This window comes from Salvelinus alpinus, chromosome 33 (genome assembly GCF_045679555.1).
Source record: "Salvelinus alpinus chromosome 33, SLU_Salpinus.1, whole genome shotgun sequence".
NCBI lineage: Eukaryota > Metazoa > Chordata > Actinopteri > Salmoniformes > Salmonidae > Salvelinus > Salvelinus alpinus.
The window spans coordinates 7,687,855-7,709,964 of NC_092118.1; the positions used below are offsets into that span (position 1 = coordinate 7,687,855).

Consider the following 22,110-nt stretch of genomic DNA (forward strand, 5'->3'; position numbering starts at 1 on the left):
CTTCCTGACAGACGTCTTGAGATGTTGCTTCAATATATTCACATAATTTTCATCCCTCATGATGCCATCTATTTTGTGAAGTGCACCAGTCCCTCCTGCAGCAAAGCACCCCCACAACATGATGCTGCCACCCCTGTGCTTCACGGTTGGGATGGTGTTCTTCGGCTTGCAAGCGTCCCCCTTTTTCCTCCAAACATAACGATGGTCATTATGGCCAAACAGTTATATTGTTGTTTCATCAGAGCACAGGACATTTCTCCAAAAAGTACAATCTTTGTCCCCATGTGCAGTTGCAAACCGTAGTCTGGCTTTTTATGGCGGTTTTGGAGCAGTGGCTTCTCCTTGCTGAGCGGCCTTTCAAACCTGAAAACCTGGTTGATACTGTGGATATAGATATTTTTGTACCTGTTTCCTCCAGCATCTTCACAAGGTCCTTTGCTGTTGTTCTGGGATTGATTTGCACTTTTCGAACCAAAGTACGTTCATCTCTAGGAGACAGAATGCGTCTCCTTCCTGAGCGGTATGACGGCTGCGTGGTCCCATGGTGTTGATACTTGAAGTACTATTGTTTGTACAGATGAACGTGGTACCTTCAGGCGTTTGGAAATTGCTCCCAAGGACGAACCAGACTTGTGGAGGTCAAAACTTTTTTCTCTGAGGTCTTGGCTGGTTTCTTTTGATTTTCCCATGATGTCAAGCAAAGAGGCATTGAGTTTGAAGGTAAGCCTTGAAATACACCCACAGGTACACCTCCAATTAACTCAAATGGTGTCAATTAGCCTATCAGAAGCTTCTAAAGCCATTACATAATTTTCAGGAATTTTCAAGCTGTTTAAAGGCACAGTCAACTTAGTGTACGTAAACTTCTGACCCACTGAATTGTGACACAGGGAGTTATAAGTGAAATAATCTGTCTGTAAACAATTGTTGGAAAAAATACATGTGTCATGCACAAAGTAGATGTCCTAACCGACTTGCGAAAACTATAGTTTGTTAACAAGAAATTTGTGGAGTGGTTGAAAAATGAGTTTTAATGACTCCAACCTAAGTGTATGTAAACCTCCGACTTCAACTGTATATTTTGATTTGTTTAACACTTTATTACACTACATGATTCTGTATGTGTTATTTCATACCATTGATATCTTCACTATTATTCTACAATGTAGAAAATAGAAAAAAATAAAGAAAAACCCTGGAATGAGTAGGTGTGTTCAAACTTTTGACTGGTACTGTATGTATATAGTGTATTCGGAAAGTATTTAGACCTCTTGACTTTTTCCACATTATGTTAAGTCACAGGTTTTTTCTAAAATGGATTAAACCCTTTTTCTTCTCATCAACCTACACACAATAACCCATAATGACAAAGCAAAAACAGGTTTTTAGAAATGTTTGTGAATAAAATAAATAAATAAAATGAAATATCACATTTACATAATTATTCAGACACTTTACTCAGTACTTTGTTGAAGCACCTTTGGCAGCGATTACTGCATTGAGTCTTCTTGGGACTTTCTCCCATTCTTCTCTGCAGATTCTCTCAAGCTCTGTCACGTTGGATGGGGAGCGAGTTCGATCGGGTTCAAGTCCGGGCTCTGGCTAAGCCACTCAAGGACATTCAGAGACTTGCCCCGAAGCCACTCCTGCATTGTCTTGGCTGTGTGCTTAGGGTCGTTGTCCTAAGGTGAACCTTCGGCCCAGTCTGAGTACCTAGGCGCTCTGTAGCAGGTTTTCATCAAGGATCTCTTTGTACTTTGCTCCGTTCATCTTTGCCTTGATCCTGACTAGTCTCCTAATCCCTGCCGCTGAAAAACATCCCCACAGCATGATGCTGTCACCACCATACTTCAATGTAGGGATGTCGCCAGGTTTCCTCCAGACATGACGCTTGGCATTCAGGCCTAATCGTTCAATCTTGGTTTCATCAGACCAGAGAATCTTATTTCTCATGGTCTGAGAGTCTTTAAGTGCCTTTTGGCAAACTCCAAGTGTGCTGTCATGTGCATTTTACTGAGGAGTGGCTTCTGTCTGGACACTCTACCATAAAGGCCTGATTGGTGGAGTGCTGCAGAGATGGTTGTCCTTCTGGAAGTTTCTCTCATTTTCACAGCGGAACTTGAGCTCTGTCAGAGTGCCCATCGGGTTCTTGCTCACCTCCCTGACCAAGGCCCTTCTCCCCTGATTGCTCAGTTTGGCCGGGCAGCCAGATCTAGGAAGAGTCTTGGTGGTTCCAAAATTCTTCCATTTAAGAATGATGGAGGCCACTGTGTTGTTGGGGACCTTCAATGCTGCAGACATTTTTTGGTACCCTTCCCCAGATCTGTGCCTCGACACAATCCTGTCTCGGAACACTACAGACAATTCCTTCGACCTCATGGCTTGGTTTTTGCTCTGACATACACTGTCAACTGTGGGACCTTATATCGAAAGATCTGTGCCTTTCCATGTCCAATCAATTGAATTTACCACAGGTGGACTCCAATCAAGTTGTAGAAACATCTCAAGGATGATCAATGGAAACAGGATGCACCTGAGCTCAATTTCGAGTCTCATAGCAAAGGTTCTGAATACTTATGTAAATAAGGTATTTTTGTTTTAAATTTTTTAGAAATATGCAAACATTTCTAAAAACCTGTTTTCGCTTTGTCATTATGGGGTATTGTGTGTAGATTTCTGAGGATTTGCATTATTTAATCCATTTTAGAATAAGGCTATAACGTAACAAAATGTGGAAAAAGTCAATGGGTCTGAATACTTTCCGAAGGCACTGTATATATATAAATAATAGCCATTAGAATATCCGTATACAGTTACCATAACATCAGGTTAACTTTGGCCTCTATACTATTCTATTCGATAATAGAATTCTCTAAATGTAGGCATAAGTTAATTGCAAGTAGTCCGTTAAGTCAATACTTTGAAGACAGGTGAAAATCTGCCTCTTCTTCTATCTGAAGCTGAATAGAGACAGATTTGCTTTCCATTTTATATAATTTGTTATGCCTGTTTTATTCGTTTTTTGCTTTGCATTCGCTTTGAGATGTTATTAGGTGAGGTGCTCATCAGGTGCAGGATGATTGTGCCCCATGTGTCTTTCGATCTGGTTGCATAGTAGACGGTCAAATGATATCAATGGCATTTTGGAGGGTTACCTTTGATAGATGGCAACAGTTGCATTTGATCATCCCAGTGTTAGAAGTGGTGGTGGCTGAGGTGCGTAGTGACCCGCTCTATCCACTGGGGGATGATCGAGCTCTGCCTGCGCTGCGGCACATGCTCGACTTGGACGAGGCACAACTCCTCAATAACACGCACAATGGGAAATTGGGGAGGTAGAGGCAACGGACAGATGTGTGATGCGCTTACTTAACCGTGGGCGATTTCACATATCAACATAAACTTTTATTTGCCCTCTCTCCGACGCAGCTTCTTTGACCAGGCTGAGGTATTGATACTCGCTAGACCTGCGTTTTATATATATTTTTTTGCTGCCAGCACCGATGCAGCGGTGGATCTTTTTTTCGGGAATGGGGGTGATACTCAATAGACAGATCCTGTTGAATTGAGACAAGACAACGCCGAGACGCGTCCAAAAAGTGTCATCCCTCGAGTGCAATCGAACACAGATGTATAGGTGACATGTTCGCCGGTTGGATACGTCGAGGGATTTTAATATTCCCAAAACAAGATGCGAAATTGGGCAAACCAAGGAATTGCATCCTCACCTACAGCACATTTTGTAAGGTGCTGAGACGATTTCGTTCGGCCTTTATCAAATGTAAGTGGAATGTCTAAATGAATGAAGGTGGGGCATTTTTTTTACATAGTGAACACAATTTCGTGCGTAATTTAAAGAATGTTTACACAGACTAATGTTGCAGTTATCATGCGTTGTCTCCTGTTGCCATGTTAGTTATTATTATTAGTATGATTAATTATTAATTCGTGTTATAAATATTTTCATTATAATTACTGTTATTTTTAGACTTGTGTTTTCTGCTCTTAAGTTGGTGATGCGTACGTCGGCTATATAGTGCATGCATCGCCCAAACAGGGGACATGCATTTGAATACATGCATTTGTAGGTTGTCTAATCGAACTGCTGTTTCTCCCTTGCAGCTGCTGAAGTCGTCAGAGGAATAAAGTCATTCAGAATCACTGAAGGTGTACAGCATAAAAGGGCCGGTTTTCTCATCACCTAAAATGGCAACCAGGAGGGACCACGAAAAGGCAAAAATGCCGTATTTCTGCAAGTACTCACACTGGAGTTAAGCACCTGATGGACAAATTAGGTGGTTTTGTGAATATATTGTCCAATATCTGGTGATTTAATAGGCTATACATATGAAAAGCATAAAAGGTCTACCCATCTACAGCCTATATTCACTTGGCTGTAATAATGATGTCATAAAATACATGAGGAGTCCGTTTACAAAAATATATTCATGTGATTTATGTCAACGACAATGTGAACTATATTCCAAAAATGGACCTTTAATTACGCATTCTTAACTCACCTACGCCTCACTGAATAACACGTGCCTGCTATCTGTCAAAGCAGGATCAACCAACCTGTGCGCCCTTTGCTACAATTTGCTACTTTCCATTGTCCTACACGAGTCGTCGCTAAAGGGATTATATCATTCACTCAGAACTGAATTTACACCCTCCTCAAAATGGAGTTTGCCATGATAGGTGCAGATAATGGGTGCAAAACTCGACTGCCTTACGGGTATGCTCGCGCACGGGAAAGGGAGCACGAAAGGGAGAGACAGGTACAGCAGGCAACAGCCGCTGCGGAAGGTGCAGCAAGTGGAGAGGTAGGGGAGTCCTCTGGCCATCTCCTTAACAACCACCAGCAGCATCAGTCTCGCACCGCCTCCTCATCAAATGCCAACAACAGTAGCGGCAGTACCGCCTCGCGCCCCTCCTCCTCGCAACAGCCACAGCAGCACCACCATGAGTCTGAGCAGCAGGTTCTCAGAGAAAGGAAAAAGCAACGCGGCGTAGGACGTTGGAGAAGGAGTCGCCAGACTCTCGGTGGGGACTTGCGCCACTCGGAGTTGGCGCTACTTGGATCAGAGGAGGATATGATAGAGGAGGACGAGGCGGAAGGCGGAGAAGAGGAGGACAGGGGAAGCAAGAGTTCCAGTTTTCTCTGTAATATGGATGATGAAGATACTGTCTCACTCACAGACAGACGTCCCCAATCAGGATACGCAAATGTTTACAGCGAGTATGGGTGCTGCGAAAGAGTTGTTATTAATGTGTCCGGACTAAAGTTTGAAACTCTACTTAAGACTCTCACACAGTTTCCTGACACTCTTTTGGGAGACCCGGACAAACGAATCAGGTACTTCGACCCTCTAAGGAACGAATATTTTTTTGACAGGAACCGACCAAGCTTCGACGCAATTCTTTATTATTACCAGTCAGGGGGGCGATTGAAGAGACCCCAAAATGTACCGTTTGACATCTTCTCTGAGGAGGTGAAATTCTATGAACTCGGAGAGGAGGCAATACTGAAGTTTCGGGAGGATGAGGGTTTTGTCAAAGAGGAAGAGAAACCCTTACCAGAGGACGAGTTCAAACGCCAAGTTTGGCTTCTTTTTGAATACCCAGAGAGCTCACAACCTGCGAGGGGGATTGCAGTCGTGTCCGTTTTAGTCATCGTAATATCAATAGTCATTTTCTGTATGGAAACGTTGCCAGAGTTCAGGGACGAAAAAGAATACCTTAAACCACGAGACAATTCGACAGAACCTCATGGACAGACCCCTTTTAACGACCCTTTTTTCATTGTGGAGACGGTGTGCATTATTTGGTTTTCATTTGAGATTATAGTGCGCTTCTTTGCAAGTCCAAGTAAAACGGATTTCTTTAAAAACATCATGAATACTATAGACATTGTATCGATTTTGCCTTATTTCATCACGCTCGGCACAGATCTTGCTCAACAGCAAGGCAAAGGGGACCAGGCAATGAGTTTTGCAATCTTGAGAATAATCCGCCTTGTCAGAGTCTTTCGCATATTTAAACTCTCCAGGCACTCCAAAGGACTGCAGATCCTCGGACATACCCTCCGCGCCAGTATGAGGGAACTAGCGCTTCTGATTTTCTTCCTCGTTATTGGTGTTATTTTGTTCTCAAGTGCAGTGTACTTCGCGGAGGCAGACGAACCCGCGTCTCAATTCACAAGTATTCCCGACGCTTTTTGGTGGGCTGTCGTCACTATGACCACGGTCGGATATGGAGACATGAAACCGATTACTGTCGGTGGCAAGATAGTGGGCTCGCTCTGTGCCATAGCGGGTGTGTTAACCATAGCTCTTCCAGTGCCCGTCATTGTATCAAACTTCAATTACTTCTACCACAGGGAGACTGATAATGAAGCAGACCCGCCACCGGTTGTTGAAACCCCACCACCTGCCTGCCCCTATTTCCCCAACTTTCTAAAGAAATTCAAAGGGTCCCCCTCGGGCTCTTCGCTGGGTGATAAAGCAGAGTACATGGAGATGGAAGAGGGGGTAACGGAGTCGCTGTGTGGGGTGGATACAAGCCTGAGTAAAGGAAACGGGACAGACATTGGCAGGAAAAACAGTACAAGTTCAAAGTCACAACAGACTGACGTGTGATGACAAAAAAAAATCTTATTCTCGTGAAGAAAGATATGCTGTCATATCACACACACGTAGGTGGTCAGACTCACACAAGTGCGCACTTGCGCGCATGCACACACACACTTTATATTTAGCTAGATCTTGGGAAGCTCAAACGTGGTGTTTTATTTTGCCATGTGGCTGCTTAGAGGAATATAGGCCTACGCAAAATAGACGCCCAAATCAAAAGCTTTATAACTATTATGACCAATGTAATCCGATGATATCAGATATAGGCTACCTATCTGGGCCTCGTAAACCTACAAATGAAATCGAAAATATTTAAGGGACAGGCTATGCATATGCACTTTATGAGTTTCATTTGTCAATAATGGAAGGGGAGACATAGTTATTGTTTTGCTGTTATGCGATAAAGTCAAAGTTTATAGTAGGCCTAGTTTGCACTATTGTAAAAGCTTGTTTGAGACACTGACTTTCAAGAGTGATAGACTAGGAAGTAATATTGAGAGACAGAAACTGTAGGACATATGGCAACCTAGACACCCTTCGTCTGGCATAATGAGTATTGAGATGTTTTTTATTCTGAACAATAATCAATTCTTATTGCGTTTCAGTGTAGGTCTAACCCCTCTGTGTACACAATAAAATAATCATTCAATATCGATCGGAAACATTGAAATAGCTAAATCATTTGTGAGATTCTTGAGTAAATGAGCATGATGCCTATTTTGGCAGCACACAAAGGGTCAACAAGTGAGACGCTTGGCAAGCAACATTCTTTGCAACGATTAGGGCAAAATAAAGCCTTGTATTGACCGACCACCGAGGCGAAGCACAGGAATTACCACACCGGCTGTCATGAGAGGTCCTGCACGGATATCTTGCGCGACTACAACTCCGTCCCTTTAAAACCACCTCAAACTAACTGACAATATCCCTTTACACGGACGTTGACTGAAACTTATTTGGGGGAAAAAATTACTGTCATCATGGAAACTTTGGGTTTGTGAACTTAATCTCTTGTTCGCTGGACCTAGGGCACATTTCTCTAAAATGAGAAAGGAAGGTCTGTTGGTCATCCCAGAAAGCACCAAGATCTCCAGCAGGCGGTTGTTTTCCAAGGTATGTTCACCTTTTAAATACAATCACCATGTGATGTGGTTTTCTGTATATGAGCTTGACACACACACACACTGATGTCACCGTACACATGTGACGCACTCTGGAACCATTTGGAGACATTCCAAATGAATTGATGAAAGACTTAGTTGCTTGCTGCATGTTTTTGAATCAGGTCAGGTACTGCCATACTACACCCACATTTTTAGAAGGATATACATACATTTCGAACTATATTCAATGATGCAACAATCCAAAAAGTAAGATATGCGCGTGCGTAAAGGGATTTGACGCACTTTTTTCATTGACGGTAGTGATGCCATTAACTATGAATAGACTAGGCCAACTGTATCAAAACAAAGGATAGTGTGCTGCACAGGCCACTACTAGCCTGCTGATAGCATTAATTTAATTTGTCACCCGAAACTACTTGGTTGTACAGCCCCAATACACACACTCTTGATGTTGACAGCATTGATACTTTTGGGGCCCTGACATTCTGCCTAATATAATAATAAAATATTTAAAACCGAGTTGTACAAAGCAATATTTGTATATTCTCTGCACTCAGAGCTCTGTGTCTTTATCCAGAAAACCTGTCATCGCCTGTCAGACGAATACATTCACTGGTATTCATTGTTCTTTTGAAACGGTACATCCAGACACACAAAAGCAGCTGGCTTAATGTGTTTTGTTACTGCGCCAATACACTGTAATTAGTTATGTTAAAAAGTTGCTGTGTAGCAAATCCTCATCAAAAAGGTTACTCAGCATCTGCTTGCCATTTCCCCAGCATGGCATCAATGCCTTCGATTTAAATTTGTTTTACTTGACACATGGAGTCATAATGGTTACGCTACCCGATTTATGACAACGAAATGGTAAGCCTGTGTCGGCTACGGATACTGCTTGCCATCAAGCTTGGTTAAAAATAGTTTGGGACATCACATGGCAATGTTAAGTCAGATGTCAAACGTTTACATTATTATGAGTTTGTTTGACCTCTGATGTCATGTGCAAGACAGTCTTGGCAGTGTCAATTGTTACCATACACTAACCACATATGATGAGTAGGATACATGAGTGTAAGATTTTCTGATTTTCATGGGGTTTCCTCATCTCCAGGTATCAATTCAAAGGATTCAGTGTTCATTTGGATGGCTGTTGCCATATGCGATCTTTGGGGACCCTGGCAAGTCCCCAAAGGTCGCATTCGCGTTTATCGTTTATTTGGTTTAGTGAATTTCCCCATTGAGGCTGTATGTACAACCAGTTTGACTGAAGCTACGTACTGTTTGTGTGGAATACTCTGTGAACCTACAGAGTGGGTCAGATCTGATCAACAAGATAAATACACTTCACTTAGCACAAAGTTATCTCTCCCTTTTATGTTTTATTCCATTGGGAATAATAGGTACAAACTTTGCTCTGATTCAAAAACATAGTAAATGTATGTTTGGGCCTTCTCTAGTACAGTTTATGTTATACAGTATAATACAATATAAACTCAGCAAAAAAAGAAATGTCCTCTCACTGTCAACTGTGTTTATTTTCAGCAAACTTAACATGTGTAAATATTTGTATGAACATTACAAGATTCAACAACTGAGATATAAACTGAACAAGTTCCACAGAGATGTGACTAACATAAATGGAATAATGTGTCCCTGAACAAAGGTGGGGGGGGGGGGGTCAAAATCAAAAGTAACAGTCAGTATCTGGTGTGGCCACCAGCTGCATTAAGTACTGCAGTGCACTGTAACGCACAGCGTTGAGATTGCCTGCAATGAGAACAAGCTCAGTCCGATGATGCTATGACACACTGCCCCAGACCATGATGGACCCTCCACCTCCAAATTGATCCCGCTCCAGAGTACAGGCCTCGGTGTAGCGCTCATTCCTTCGACGATAAACGCGAATCCGACCATCACCCCTGGTGAGACAAAACCGCGACAAAAGCACTTTTTGCCAGTCCTGACTGGTCCAGCGACGCTGGGTTTGTGCCCATAGGCGACATTGTTTCCTGGTGATGTCTGGTGAGGACCTGCCTTACAACAGGCCTACAAGCTCTCAGTCCAGCCTCTCAGCCTATTGCGGACAGTCTGAGCACTGATGGAGGGATTGTGCGTTCCTGGTGTAACTCGGGCAGTTGTTGTTGCCATCCTGTACCTGTCCCACAGGTGTGATGTTCGGATGTACCGATCCTGTGCAGCTGTTGTTACACGTGGTCTGCCACTGCGAGGATGATCAGCTGTCCGCCCTGTCTCCCTATGCGCTGTCTTAGGCGTCTCACAGTATGGACATTGCAATTTATTGCCCTGGCCACATCTGCAGTCCCTATGCCTCCTTGCAGCATGTCTAAGGCACGTTCACGCAGATGAGCAGGGATCCTGGGCATCTTTCTTTTGGTGTTTTTCAGAGTCAGTAGAAAGGCCTCTTTAGTGTCCTAAGTTTTCATAACTGTGACCTTAATTGCCTACCGTTTGTAAGCTGTTAGTGTCTTAACGACCATTCCACAGGTGCATGTTCATTAATTGTTTATGGTTCATTGAACAAGCATGGGAAACAGTGTTTAAACCCTTTACAATGAAGATCTATGAAGTTATTTGGATTTTTACGAATGATCTTTGAAAGACAAGGTCCTGAAAAAGGGAAGTTTATTTTCTTGCTGAGTTTAATATATGCCATTTAGCAGATGCTTTTATCCAAAGCAACGTACAATGCCTTGCAAAAGTATTCAGACCCCTTGGATTTCATTGTGTTACAAAGTGGGATTAAAATGGACTTAATAAAAAATAATTGTTTACAATCTACACAAAATACTCTGGAATGTCAAAGTGGAAGAACAATCATAACTTTATTTAAGATGAATGAAAAATGTATAAATACAATATAGTCATTGCATAAGTATTCAGCTCCCTGAGTCCATACTGTACATGTTAGAAACACCTTTGGTAGCAATTACAACTGTAAGTCTTCTTGGGTAAGTCTTTAAGAGTTTTACACACCTAGATTGTGCAATATTGGCCTATTATTCTTTTAAAAATTCTCCAAGCAATGTCAAATTGTTGGCGATTGTTACGTCCGTCGTTAGATGAATGAGACCAAAGCGCAGCGTGGAAAGTGTTCATGATTTTTAATACTGAACTCCGACAAAACAACAAAATACAAAACCGAAACTTAACGTTCTGCAGGGCTAAACAGCAACTATGCAAAAACAAGATCCCACAAACTAAGGTGGAAAACAGGCTGCCTAAGTATGATCCCCCATCAAAGACAACGATAGACAGCTGCATCTGATTGGGAACCATACCCGGCCAACAAAGAAATAGAACACATAGATTGCCCACCCAAATCACACCCCGACCTAACCAAATAGAGAAATAAAAAGGCTCTCTAAGGTCAGGGCGTGACAGGGATCATGGCTAGACAGCCATTTTCAAGTCTTGCCATAGTATTTCAAGCAGATTTAGGTCAAAATTGTAACTTGGCCACTGAGGAACATTCACTGTCTTCTTGGTAAGCAACTTCAGTTTAGATTTGGCCTTGTGTTGTGGGTTGCTCCCCAGCATTTGCCGATGTCAAGCATAACCATACCATGATCCAACCACCACCATGCTTGAAAATAAGGAAGCAGTTACTCAGTGATGTGTTGGATTTGCCCCAAACATAGGGCTTTTCATTTAACCTTTATTTAACTAGGCAAGTCAGTTAAGAACAAATTCTTAGTTACAATGACGGCCTACCCCAGCCAAACCCTAAAGACGCTGGGCCAATTGTGCGCCGCCCTATGGGACTCCCAATCACGGCCGGTTGTGATACAGCCCAGGATCAAACCAGGGTCTGTAGTGACATCTCTAGCACTGAGATGCAGTGCCTTAGGCCGCTGCGCCACTCGGGAGCCCAGTGTTTTCCTTTGCCTTTTTCAGTATTGTTTATGGCCTTGTTGCAAAGATACATGTTTTGGAATTTTTATTTGGTATTTTTGTGTTCTTCTTTTCACTCTGTTGATCCATCCTCAGTTTTCTCCCATCACAGCCATTGAACTCTGTAGCTGTTTTAAAATCACAAATGGCCTCATGATAACATCCCTGACAAGTTTCATTCCTGTCCTGCAGCTCAGTTCAGAAGGATGACTGTATCTTTGAGGTGTTTGGGTGGTTTAATATACAGTATAATCCACAACATAATTATTAACTTGACCATGCTTAAAAATATATTCAGTATCTGATTTGTTATTGTTAATTATCTACCAATACCTGCCCTTTTTTATGAGGCTTTCGAAAACCTCCCTGTTGTTTTGTAGTTGAATCTGTGCTTGAAATGCAATACTTGACTGAGGGACCTTACAGATGTTGTATGAATGTGAGGAAGGGTTAGTCATTTAAAAATCATGTCAACCCCTATTATTTCACACAGAGTGAGTCCATGTAACTTTTTATATGATTTGTTAAGCCAAATTTGACTCCTGAACGAATTCAGGCTTGCCTAAACAAAGGGGCTGAATACTTATGCACAATTATTTATATATTTTTAGTTATTGACTTTTTTAAGAATCTAATTTATTTATTTTTTGCATTTTTCTTCCACTTTGACATTACATAGTATTTTGTGTGTATTGTTGACAATTTTTTTTACAAAAAAATCTATTTTAATCGCACTTTGTAACACAATAAAATGTGAGGAAATCCGAGGGGCCTGAAATCTTTTATTTGTGCATACATTTTACGTATGGATGGTACCAGGCATCAAACCCACTAACCTGGTGTTGCAAGCATCATGCTCAACCAGTTGAGCTACAGAGAACTCTTTGGACATGTGCAGTATGTCTGGGCCTCCGTCTGACATATTTATAGACTATGCTATGTCGTATTGCATTGCAATTCCAAGTTACACAAATATTGCGTGCGCATGGAAACTGAAAGGCTAATCTGTATGGAAACAATCCTACTGTAGTTCTCAATTGCAGAAGAGATTGACTAATGTACACGTGGGAGCTTTAGGAGACTAACCTCTGTGTAAATGGAACTCCCCCCCCCTTGAGGTTTCAATGTTGAAGTCACATAATATGCCTCCATTGAAAGATAGCAACCCAAGTCTTTGTTAACAACACAAAATCTCACAGCGGATCTTTCCAACGAGCTGAATTCATCAGACAGTGCGCACAGGAGTCGATTATGTTACCTCATTCTAGACGTGTAGATAATTGTGCTAGTTACACATATGCTTTAGTGTAGGGTTTCACGGTTTCCTGACTCACACGTATGGAGATAACGGTTGTCGCCGTGGTTACACTCTTATTACAGAGTGACGTAAAATGCTACCAAGTCTTTGTAGACTACGAGTCTTTGTCTTTATGAGTCTTTGTATTCTTCATGAGCGGAGCTAGGAAGTGTGTATATAGTCCACAGAATTGACTCAAGTTTGGAGTCACACATGTAACTGGGGCAGGAGGAAATTAAATCCTGGCACACCGCTGGACAGGTAAGCACTTCCCAGAGATGTCACATGGAGTCTTACTCGGACTTGGTTGTCCCTCGGGGTGCACGCGAAGGGCCTGCAGAGATGCAGTGGTAGTGTATTAACAAGCTGGAGATTTAATGCAACGCAACAGCTGCTCAACCGCGGGACTTTTTCTTCCTGACAGACGCGGGCTGGTGACTGGAAGGATAGAGGCCTGCTGGTAAACTTTAGTGGCTCCAGATGTGTCATCAGCTGTGGGAGTCTTGAACGGAGCGTTGAGATAAGTCATGAATGAGTAAGCAGGGTCTCGCTGGTTGTCGTAAACACCTAACGAACGACGTCATATGAGCTGTACAGTGTAAACTATTCATGTAGTGTTCAAATGCAAGCTTGATTGCGCAGGGTCGAACAATCTGGTAAAGTAACAAGGCAAAAAGGTCAAGTAGATGGAGTTTTGAATAGTAGTTGATATAATGAAGGCCTATAGATAATGCAACAAGGTTCTTTTGTGTAATCCAACCACGAAATGACAAAATATGTGAAGAAGGTAAACCACTTAATTAATTTGGTTTTTCCATGATTCGATCCTAAGTAAAATCATGGTTTACAATTCGATTAAAAGCACACGTTGTGCATTGGATACCATATGTAATGAAATGTAATGAGCAACGTGATCATGTTCCTAGTCAGGGATATATGTAAATCAAGCATACTAATTTTTCACTCATGACTAATCAAGGCCACCCCCAGTGGACGTTGAAACCCTCAATCCTGGATGAGCCGGGATACGTGATCAGAGCCTCCCTCTGTATTGATCAGCTTATGTAAACGTAAGCCTGCATTCCCAAAATCAAAGCAGTGGCATCTTTAGTCCAGGTGGAGCCAAAATGGCTGCCATAAATGAAGACCCCGTAGACCTAGTCTCCCACTCCCTCTCTGTGCTCTCCTGCTTTGGAGTGACTGGAAGCTTTTATGTGGAGTGATTAATGCTAGCTCTCCAGGGCCCTGGGTGTATCGGTGCATGTGTGCGTGCGTGTGTGAGTGCATGCGAGTGTGCTGTACACAAGGAGCCAGCCTACAGGGGCCTCCACTCACTGTTGATGACTCAGAAGGCAGCCCGGAGGACTACAAAGACCAAGATCCCCCGCATAAAGTGCATGGGAGTTGCTGTTCAGTAAAAAATGATGAACATTCTGATGAATGAAGGAGTACCCTTATTTTTATAGTGCTTGACATGCCACGTGGTCTTGTTCAAATATATGGTTAGGTCAAGGGAAGCAAGCAGAATCATATTTTCTCAAAGTGAAATGATTCAAACCAGGTAACACTTTACATCATCAAGGTATGCCTTGTAAAGGGTTTGTAAGTGGTTTATAGACTATGTATTATACGTTTATAGGTGGTTTAAAATAAATAGCTATACTCATTCATTGAAATTGTGATTGACAAATTGTGAGACGAATATTAGTTATAACTGCTTATTATTATCTATAGATTAATAATGAACAGTCCATAAGATACTTATAATCCATTTATAAACCCTTTATTAAGTATGCTTAAATGTAGTGTTCCCCAAAATCGATTGGCCGTTTTAAAGAAGAAGTTGAAACTCATGGTTGTAATTGGTCTAGTACAGAGTCAAAGGGAGCTGTTTTTAAACCAACCGAGGTACGTATTTACAGAAATACTGCTGAGGGGTGGAGAACGCTGTTGTTTACTTTCTATTGCTGACGTCATAACATCTATAATTGAATGATTTATTTACTTCTTGAGTCTCTCATGGCTTCGTCTGATAACATAGACATGTTGTTACCCCAACCATAAATGTTTGGGATATATTTCCCTAAGGAGCCGTTGTGGAACGTTTGCTTTACTATTATCCTTGTCTTTGATTTTATAAAAACTAATGTTACAAAAATGTACCAGTAAGCCCTTGAATGGTCAAATATCATTGGTTTTGGATTCCTCACAGAGGTTTTGATGGTGACTTGCAGATATGCCCCCTGGCAAAAACATGCTACTTCTCTTTAAAAGTAACAGTCAGTGCTCAAGGGCTTTGTATGTCTTTTAATTTTATTTGGACCAGATCCACATAATTCTTTTGGGAAGGCTTTCACTTTTTTTGGTGGATTACGCAGGAAACAACAAAGTTCTCTTTTAGGATTTTGTTTTACTTCTCAAACAGTAAGTCCTTTCTCCCTCAAGCCACGTCTTGGTTTTTATAGTCATGGTTTTCTGCTCTTTCGTCAGCTGGCACGTTAAAACACTGCTCGGCAGTGATGGAAAATTCCCTCTCCATTTTTATAAATAACAAATGGTTTATTTATTTTCTTCTGTAATCCTTTTTACCCATACTTGAGAAACAACTCTGCTGCACCTGCAGGTGGAAAGATAATGATTAAAGATAGATCTCTAGTGTAAATGATTATACAGCAATTACATTTATCTAGCAATGATGCGAGACAAAGCATTATTTGTTTCTTCTTTATTGTTGCTTTATAAAGGGATCTTCAATCCTTAATTCCAGATAACGTAGCAGTTTTTTTTATTGTATAATTGGTAGCTGGTTGTACTGTAGTTAGTTGAAGTGTATTGATGTTAAGGGTTTTATCAATACGTTCAAACCATTTGACATCGATTAACTGATCACATAGCCAGTCCACTGTACTTTTCACTACATGTCAAGAAATACTGAAGATGCACAGAGTACTCTTTGGGTTGGTTTCCTGGACACAGATTTTTAGTCCAGAACTAAGCTTAATCTGTGTTAGGGAAACTGTCCCTCTATGTCCTATGTAGAATTAGGCTCTTTCAATGTTCCAAAAGTTACAAAACAACTGCAATTAACAGCATTACTGAGCTGTAAAGAAATGATCAAATGTGCAATATCCTGAACAACGTGGCTTAAGTGCTGTTCATTAACAATTATCCCACTCTAGGTCACCAAAGGATTCTCCATTCTCCACTTAAAAACTGTCAAATTTCCTCCCCGCAGCCTATTACGCTTAGTCTACTAAACAACGATAATGTGTTGTCTACTGCTATTGTCTAGGAGATTAAAAATGGTATGGCCAAATACCTTTGTTGTACGGCACATCTGCAAGGCGGTGATATTGGCAGCCTTCTGAGATCAAATAAAATATTCTAGCATCTGCCTTATCATTAGTAATCTCACTGTTTGCCTTGGTAGGTTTCCGGTGAGTTAATTGGGGTTTTGTGCCCTCCCTTGAGTGCCGGCTCAAAAACTGCACGTTTGAGGCTATAAATAGCTGATAGCATTTCCTGCTGTACTGGGGAGAGATTTTGTATTTTGAAAATAACCTGTATTGATGCCATTTGTTGTTGCATTGCCTATCTTTATTCTGTATAGACACACCAAGAGGTGTCATGACAGAGAACAGAGAGAACTTTGTGGCACGAGATAACCTTTGTCTTAATTTAAGTTCAAAAGAGGAGGATAAAGATCTTTAATACACTGTAAGAGCTCCTATTCAATTCAATGAGAGTTCTGGTTTTCTCTCAGTATATATGCCAACAAAATTACCTTTTCATGCTTTCATCATTGAGTATTACGTCGTTTTCCAAATTTCTTATTGAAATAATTGGGAATATTAACATCTGGAAGGTTTAACTGTATACCAGGCTCTCCGGTGTAGCTTTGGAACCCAGATTGGGAAATCAGAGTTGATCAATCAGTCGAGGCGTATGCGTTTTCCACTGTTGCTTTCCCAGGCATGAAGTTAAAAACACTTTTCCCAAGGGTGCCAGGGGCCACGATAAGCTGCAGATGAGAATGTTTGTGGTAAATGAAAGCATTGTCATAGCAACCGTGCCTGAAATTTTCTGATGTATAGTGTGTCGGAGTAAAGTGTGTGTGTTTGTGTGTGTGTACGCTCATCTGTATATGTGTATTTTTAAGTGTTTGAGAGACTGTTTTTCCAACTCTCACCCTCTGTTTGGAAAATATGTGTCAGGGAAGTACACAGTGCAGTTTTCCCCTAAACAAACCACTGGCAGACTACAACGCTTAAAATACGAGAGATTTATTTTGCGACTCCATCTGGCATTTACAGCACCTGTGGGTTGGCGGCTGAAATCCAACTGCAAGTCAGCAATAGCGGGGAAACTCGTCATATCACTTCTCTGGTCCTTTTTGATGTGCTACATGCTGTGCCCTTAAGTGGTTTCTGTCCTCTGACTGGGGAGCGTGGTTTAACTCTCAGTGTGAGGTTGCATTATTCATCACACTTTCCCAGTTGCAACGCCACGTGTTAAAATGTGACACTGTGCTCTCATTTCAATGTGGCGCAACAGCATTTCACAGTTATGGACGCAAAGGAAGTGTGTGTTTGTTCTTGTTTGGGTGTGCACCTGCATTTCTTTGTGTTTGTTTTTCATTTTGACATGCATGTTAAAAGTAACGGTGTAATAACAGTGGAATAATAACCGGATTCCCGAGGCCGAGGGACACAGTATATCAGTGTAGTGGGTTTTGCACTCTGGGTGATGGAACTATCCTATTCTAACTATCCTAAAAGCTCCTGAACATGGCACTGTCAACACCTATTGACCTCCTCCTTACACATCGCTGTCTGTATTTCTGAGCTCCTAATTGGAATATCATGAATACTATTATCGCCCACATTGACATTTGTATTGGTTTTCAAAACGTCTTCGTTCACTCCTTTATCGACTTTCCTTACTGCCCATCAATCAAGTAATGCTGCTCAGATTGGTTCCTTGGAAATAGGATAGCCACTGGAGACCTGTGGTTCTGACAAAACAGGATCACTTCGAGGAAGTTCTAGAGTATTACAGCAAAAGCTGTAATACTTACAAAGGGCTACTATTGAGGGAAGGGTACTTATTCTGCAGCGGATTCACTTTACATTTTAGTCCTTTGGCAGACGCCCTAAGCGACTTACAATTAGTGCATTCATCTGCCGAGAGTTAGGTGAGACCACATCATTCACACAGAAAATTCAAGAAAGTTCCTGTGTGAACAGTCATCGTGTAATCAATCACACTGGCTAGTCACGCTCACCCGCTCCCAGTCCGTTTGCATTTATCCCAAACTAGCTAATCAATGAAATAAGACAAGAAAGAGATCAAATCAACTGTTTATGTGTTTTTCTCAGCTGCTCGCATTCTCAGCACCCCCTTTTTCACCCCCCCACCACATCCACCTACTCCCTCTCATTAATGAAGTCCAAATGTTTCAGTCAGATCCAGAAGCCTGGGCAGCGTTCACTGGCTTTCTGGATTCCTTGGCCCAAGATAATTATGTGATGCGATTTTTCACTATTCGTGCCAAATGGAGTGTACAAAGCACTTTTCATTTGCATTTGACTTTATTTATGTGTGTCATGTCCTATGAGTTTCTTGCTTGACCCAAACTATTTACTTGATGTGTGTAGGTGGGTCATCCATACATTTCTTGAAGAGACATTCATGCTTTATTTACTGTAAGTTATGCTTAATGTACAGTGTGACCAAATGGCATCACTAACTCAAATGGTTAATTGCATTGGCCTTCTGTGGTAGGCGATTGTGGTAAGGAAAGAGGACTAAGTTGTTCTCGGGTGTTATGGTAAGATTAGGCAAAGGAGCTTCAGCAGTGCCGTGCAGTCAGGAAAGGCACTTGTGGCCAATGGCGTTACAAAGAAAGCTGTGTCTAGATCCAAAAGGCAGTCAGAGTTGTGTTAATGAAGAGGAATGGAAAAGCAATAACGATCATGCCACTCGTGTGAGCCAAGATTCAGTCTTGCGACTTCGGTAAGGACATGGCCTAATTGGTTATCTAACATTCACGTAAAATACCTGACCACAGCCATCCATCCCACTTCTGACACCAGTCTAGCATATTTGGGGGGGTTTGCTACCTAACTGTAACTGGGATAAAACCAGGAACCTACTGCATGCTAACTCAATACTTTACTGACACAACACTTTCACAACACTTTCACCCAGTTGTCCTCTGAATCATTCAGATGTTCATTGGCAAACTTCAGACGGGCATGTATATGTGCTTTCTTGAGCAGGGGGACCTTGCGGGCGCTGCAGGATTTCAGTACTTCACGGCGTAGTGTGTTACCAATTGTTTTCTTGGTGACTATGGTCCCAGCTGCCTTGAGATCATTGACAAGATCCTCCCGTGTAGTTCTGCGCTGATTCCTCACCGTTCTCATGATCATTGCAACTCCACGAGGTGAGATCTTGCATGGAGCCCCAGACCGAGGGAGATTGACAGTTCTTTTGTGTTTCTTCCATTTGCGAATAATCGCACCAACTGTTGTCACCTTCTCACCAAGCTGCTTGGCGATGGTCTGTAGCCCATTCCAGCCTTGTGTAGGTCTACAATCTTGTCCCTGACATCCTTGGAGAGCTCTTTGGTCTTGGCCATGGTGGAGAGTTTGGAATCTGATTGATTGATTGCTTCTGTGGACAGGTGTCTTTTATACAGGTAACAAACTGAGATCAGGAGCACTCCCTTTAAGAGTGTGCTCCTAATCTCAGCTCGTTACCTGTATAAAAGACACCTGGGAGCCAGAAATCTTTCTGATTGAGAGGGGGTCAAATACGTATTTCCCTCATTAAAATGCTAATCAATTTATAACATTTTTGACATGCGTTTTTCTGGATTTTTGTTGTTGTTATTCTGTCTCTCACTGTTCAAATAAACCTACCATTAATTTATAGACTGATCATTTCTTTGTCAGTGGACAAACGTACAAAATCAGCAGGGGATCAAATACTTTTTCCCCTCACTGTATACACACACACATAAACAACGGCATTCACGGACAGATCATTTGCATGAGCTGCAATCCATTGGAAACAAATGGCTTTATCATTCTCGTATGGATGAAGGTCATTGACAGTATGAATTCCTTCGGAGAGGAGGGATGGAAGTCTGGGTAGAGATGACAGCTGATATCACTTTTTGTTTCAGAAGCATCTGTGTGATTTATTATGTGGGAAGTGAGGCTATAAATCAACCGCTCTGGCATTTCTCCTCTGCTAGGGAGTCACAGAAACGTTACCGTTCCTGCTTTTGGCTGTAGAGGCTTGAAAATCAGACATGCTAGCTGGACTTTCCCATTTCGGCTGTGGTTTCACACGATGCAGGGTTGTCCTGCTAGTGCATTCGCAATCTTCTACCCTCACATTTTGATGTTTTGTTTCTAGTTTTTAGGGAGGTGTTTTAACCCCAACTGAGAAAATCGGTGTAAACTTTGTACTTGGTTGTCAACACTTTATAAACATGTCCCTTTATAGTAGTATATCCTTCCTAAGCTTACAAGTTAGACATGCAAAGTAATCCTACTCTTTGCCCTTGCGAGTTGGTGCACAAATAATGATTAGTTATTCATGGTTGAACCTCTCACTCTGTGGCAGTAATGATGCCCTGGTCCTTTAAAAAGTTGTCTGTGGACCCGGTAGAATTGCACATGTATAACTGTGTATACCTGTCATTATTTGTGATTATTTCAATATCTTCGGCATATATTTGCTATGGACTTCTATTATACCAGCGATGATCTCCCTACATCCCATGAACACGGTGCATTTGGAGGCGTTTCTCACTGCCTAGCAACCTGTCACAACTGTAGCCAGGCTTGCTTTCCACTTGTAAGCCAGTAGAATAGGGTCTAAACATAGGTTCTTCAACCTCCCAGCAATGTCCCAAGAAAAAAAGCTTTTGCGGGACTCAAGTGATTTGAGTTGCGGATGTATCAGCTCCCTCAGTCGGCTTGTAGTGAATTCACTCGTACACACTGTATTTCGTAGATCTGCTCTTGCCAGTCCTGCCATCCATGTGCAGAGAGCTCGTATAGAGGGGACGAGGGCGTCTTTGCATTAATGATGTTTTCTGACCACCGCCAACCCTGCCAGCGCCATGCCTTTAATTTGCTGTGATGTTCTGTCATGGTGTAATATGACTCACAGTGCATTGCACATGTGCTTTCTGAGTGGAGCCCCCCTTTGTCGCTTTGAATCAACTTGAGGCGCACAACCGTCACATACGCCACGCTTGCTTGCATGGGCTGCCTTGGCCAGCGCAGCTGACCAGCACAGCACAGCCAATGAGAAAAAGAAACAACAGTGTCTGTGTGGGCACTCAACTGTGCCAGCAAAAAGTACATTGCTGATAAATCTACATACAGTGGGGAGAACAAGTATTTGATACACTGCCGATTTTGCAGGTTTTCCTACTTACAAAGCATGTAGAGGTCTGTAATTTTTATCATAGGTACACTTCAACTGTGAGAGACGGAATTTAAAACAAAAATCCAGAAAATCACATTGTATGATTTTTAAGTAATTAATTTGCATTTTATTGCATGACATAAGTATTTGATCACCTACCAACCAGTAAGAATTCCGGCTCTCACAGACCTGTTAGTTTTTCTTTAAGAAGCCCTCCTGTTCTCCACTCATTACCTGTATTAACTGCACCTGTTTGAACTCGTTACCTGTATAAAAGACACCTGTCCACCCACTCAATCAAACAGACTCCAACCTCTCCACAATGGCCAAGACCAGAGAGCTGTGTAAGGACATCAGGGATAAAATTGTAGACCTGCACAAGGCTGGGATGGGCTACAGGACAATAGGTAAGCAGCTTGGTGAGAAGGCAACAACTGTTGGCGCAATTATTAGAAAATGGAAGAAGTTCAAGATGACGGTCAATCACCCTCGGTCTGGGGCTCCATGCAAGATCTCACCTCGTGGGGCATCAATGATCATGAGGAAGGTGAGGGATCAGCCCAGAACTACACGGCAGGACCTGGTTAATGACCTGAAGAGAGCTGGGACCACAGTCTCAAAGAAAACCATTAGTAACACACTACGCCGTCATGGATTAAAATCCTGCAGCGCACGCAAGGTCCCCCTGCTCAAG

At 42.1% G+C, this 22,110-nt stretch overlaps 1 protein-coding gene across 2 annotated transcripts; it reads left to right on the plus strand.

The window, feature by feature from the left end:
* Positions 1-3,300: 3,300 nt before the first annotated feature.
* LOC139563096 (potassium voltage-gated channel subfamily A member 1-like) lies at positions 3,301-6,941 on the plus strand. 2 transcript variants are annotated; one of them, XM_071381375.1, is made up of 2 exons: positions 3,301-3,808; positions 4,123-6,941. In XM_071381375.1, the coding sequence occupies exon 2, from the start codon at positions 4,680-4,682 to the stop codon at positions 6,636-6,638; it is 1,959 nt and encodes a 652-aa protein (XP_071237476.1). In that variant the 5' UTR covers positions 3,301-3,808; positions 4,123-4,679; the 3' UTR covers positions 6,639-6,941. The 2 variants fall into 2 exon arrangements, with proteins under 2 accessions (XP_071237476.1, XP_071237477.1); XM_071381376.1 differs by having other exon boundaries at positions 3,301-3,781.
* The last annotated feature ends 15,169 nt before the right edge of the window (positions 6,942-22,110 follow it).

Coding starts and splice junctions, on each gene's coding strand:
- LOC139563096 (XM_071381375.1), top strand. CDS start 4,680: ATGGAGTTTGCCATGATAGGTGCAGATAATGGGTGCAAAACTCGACTG.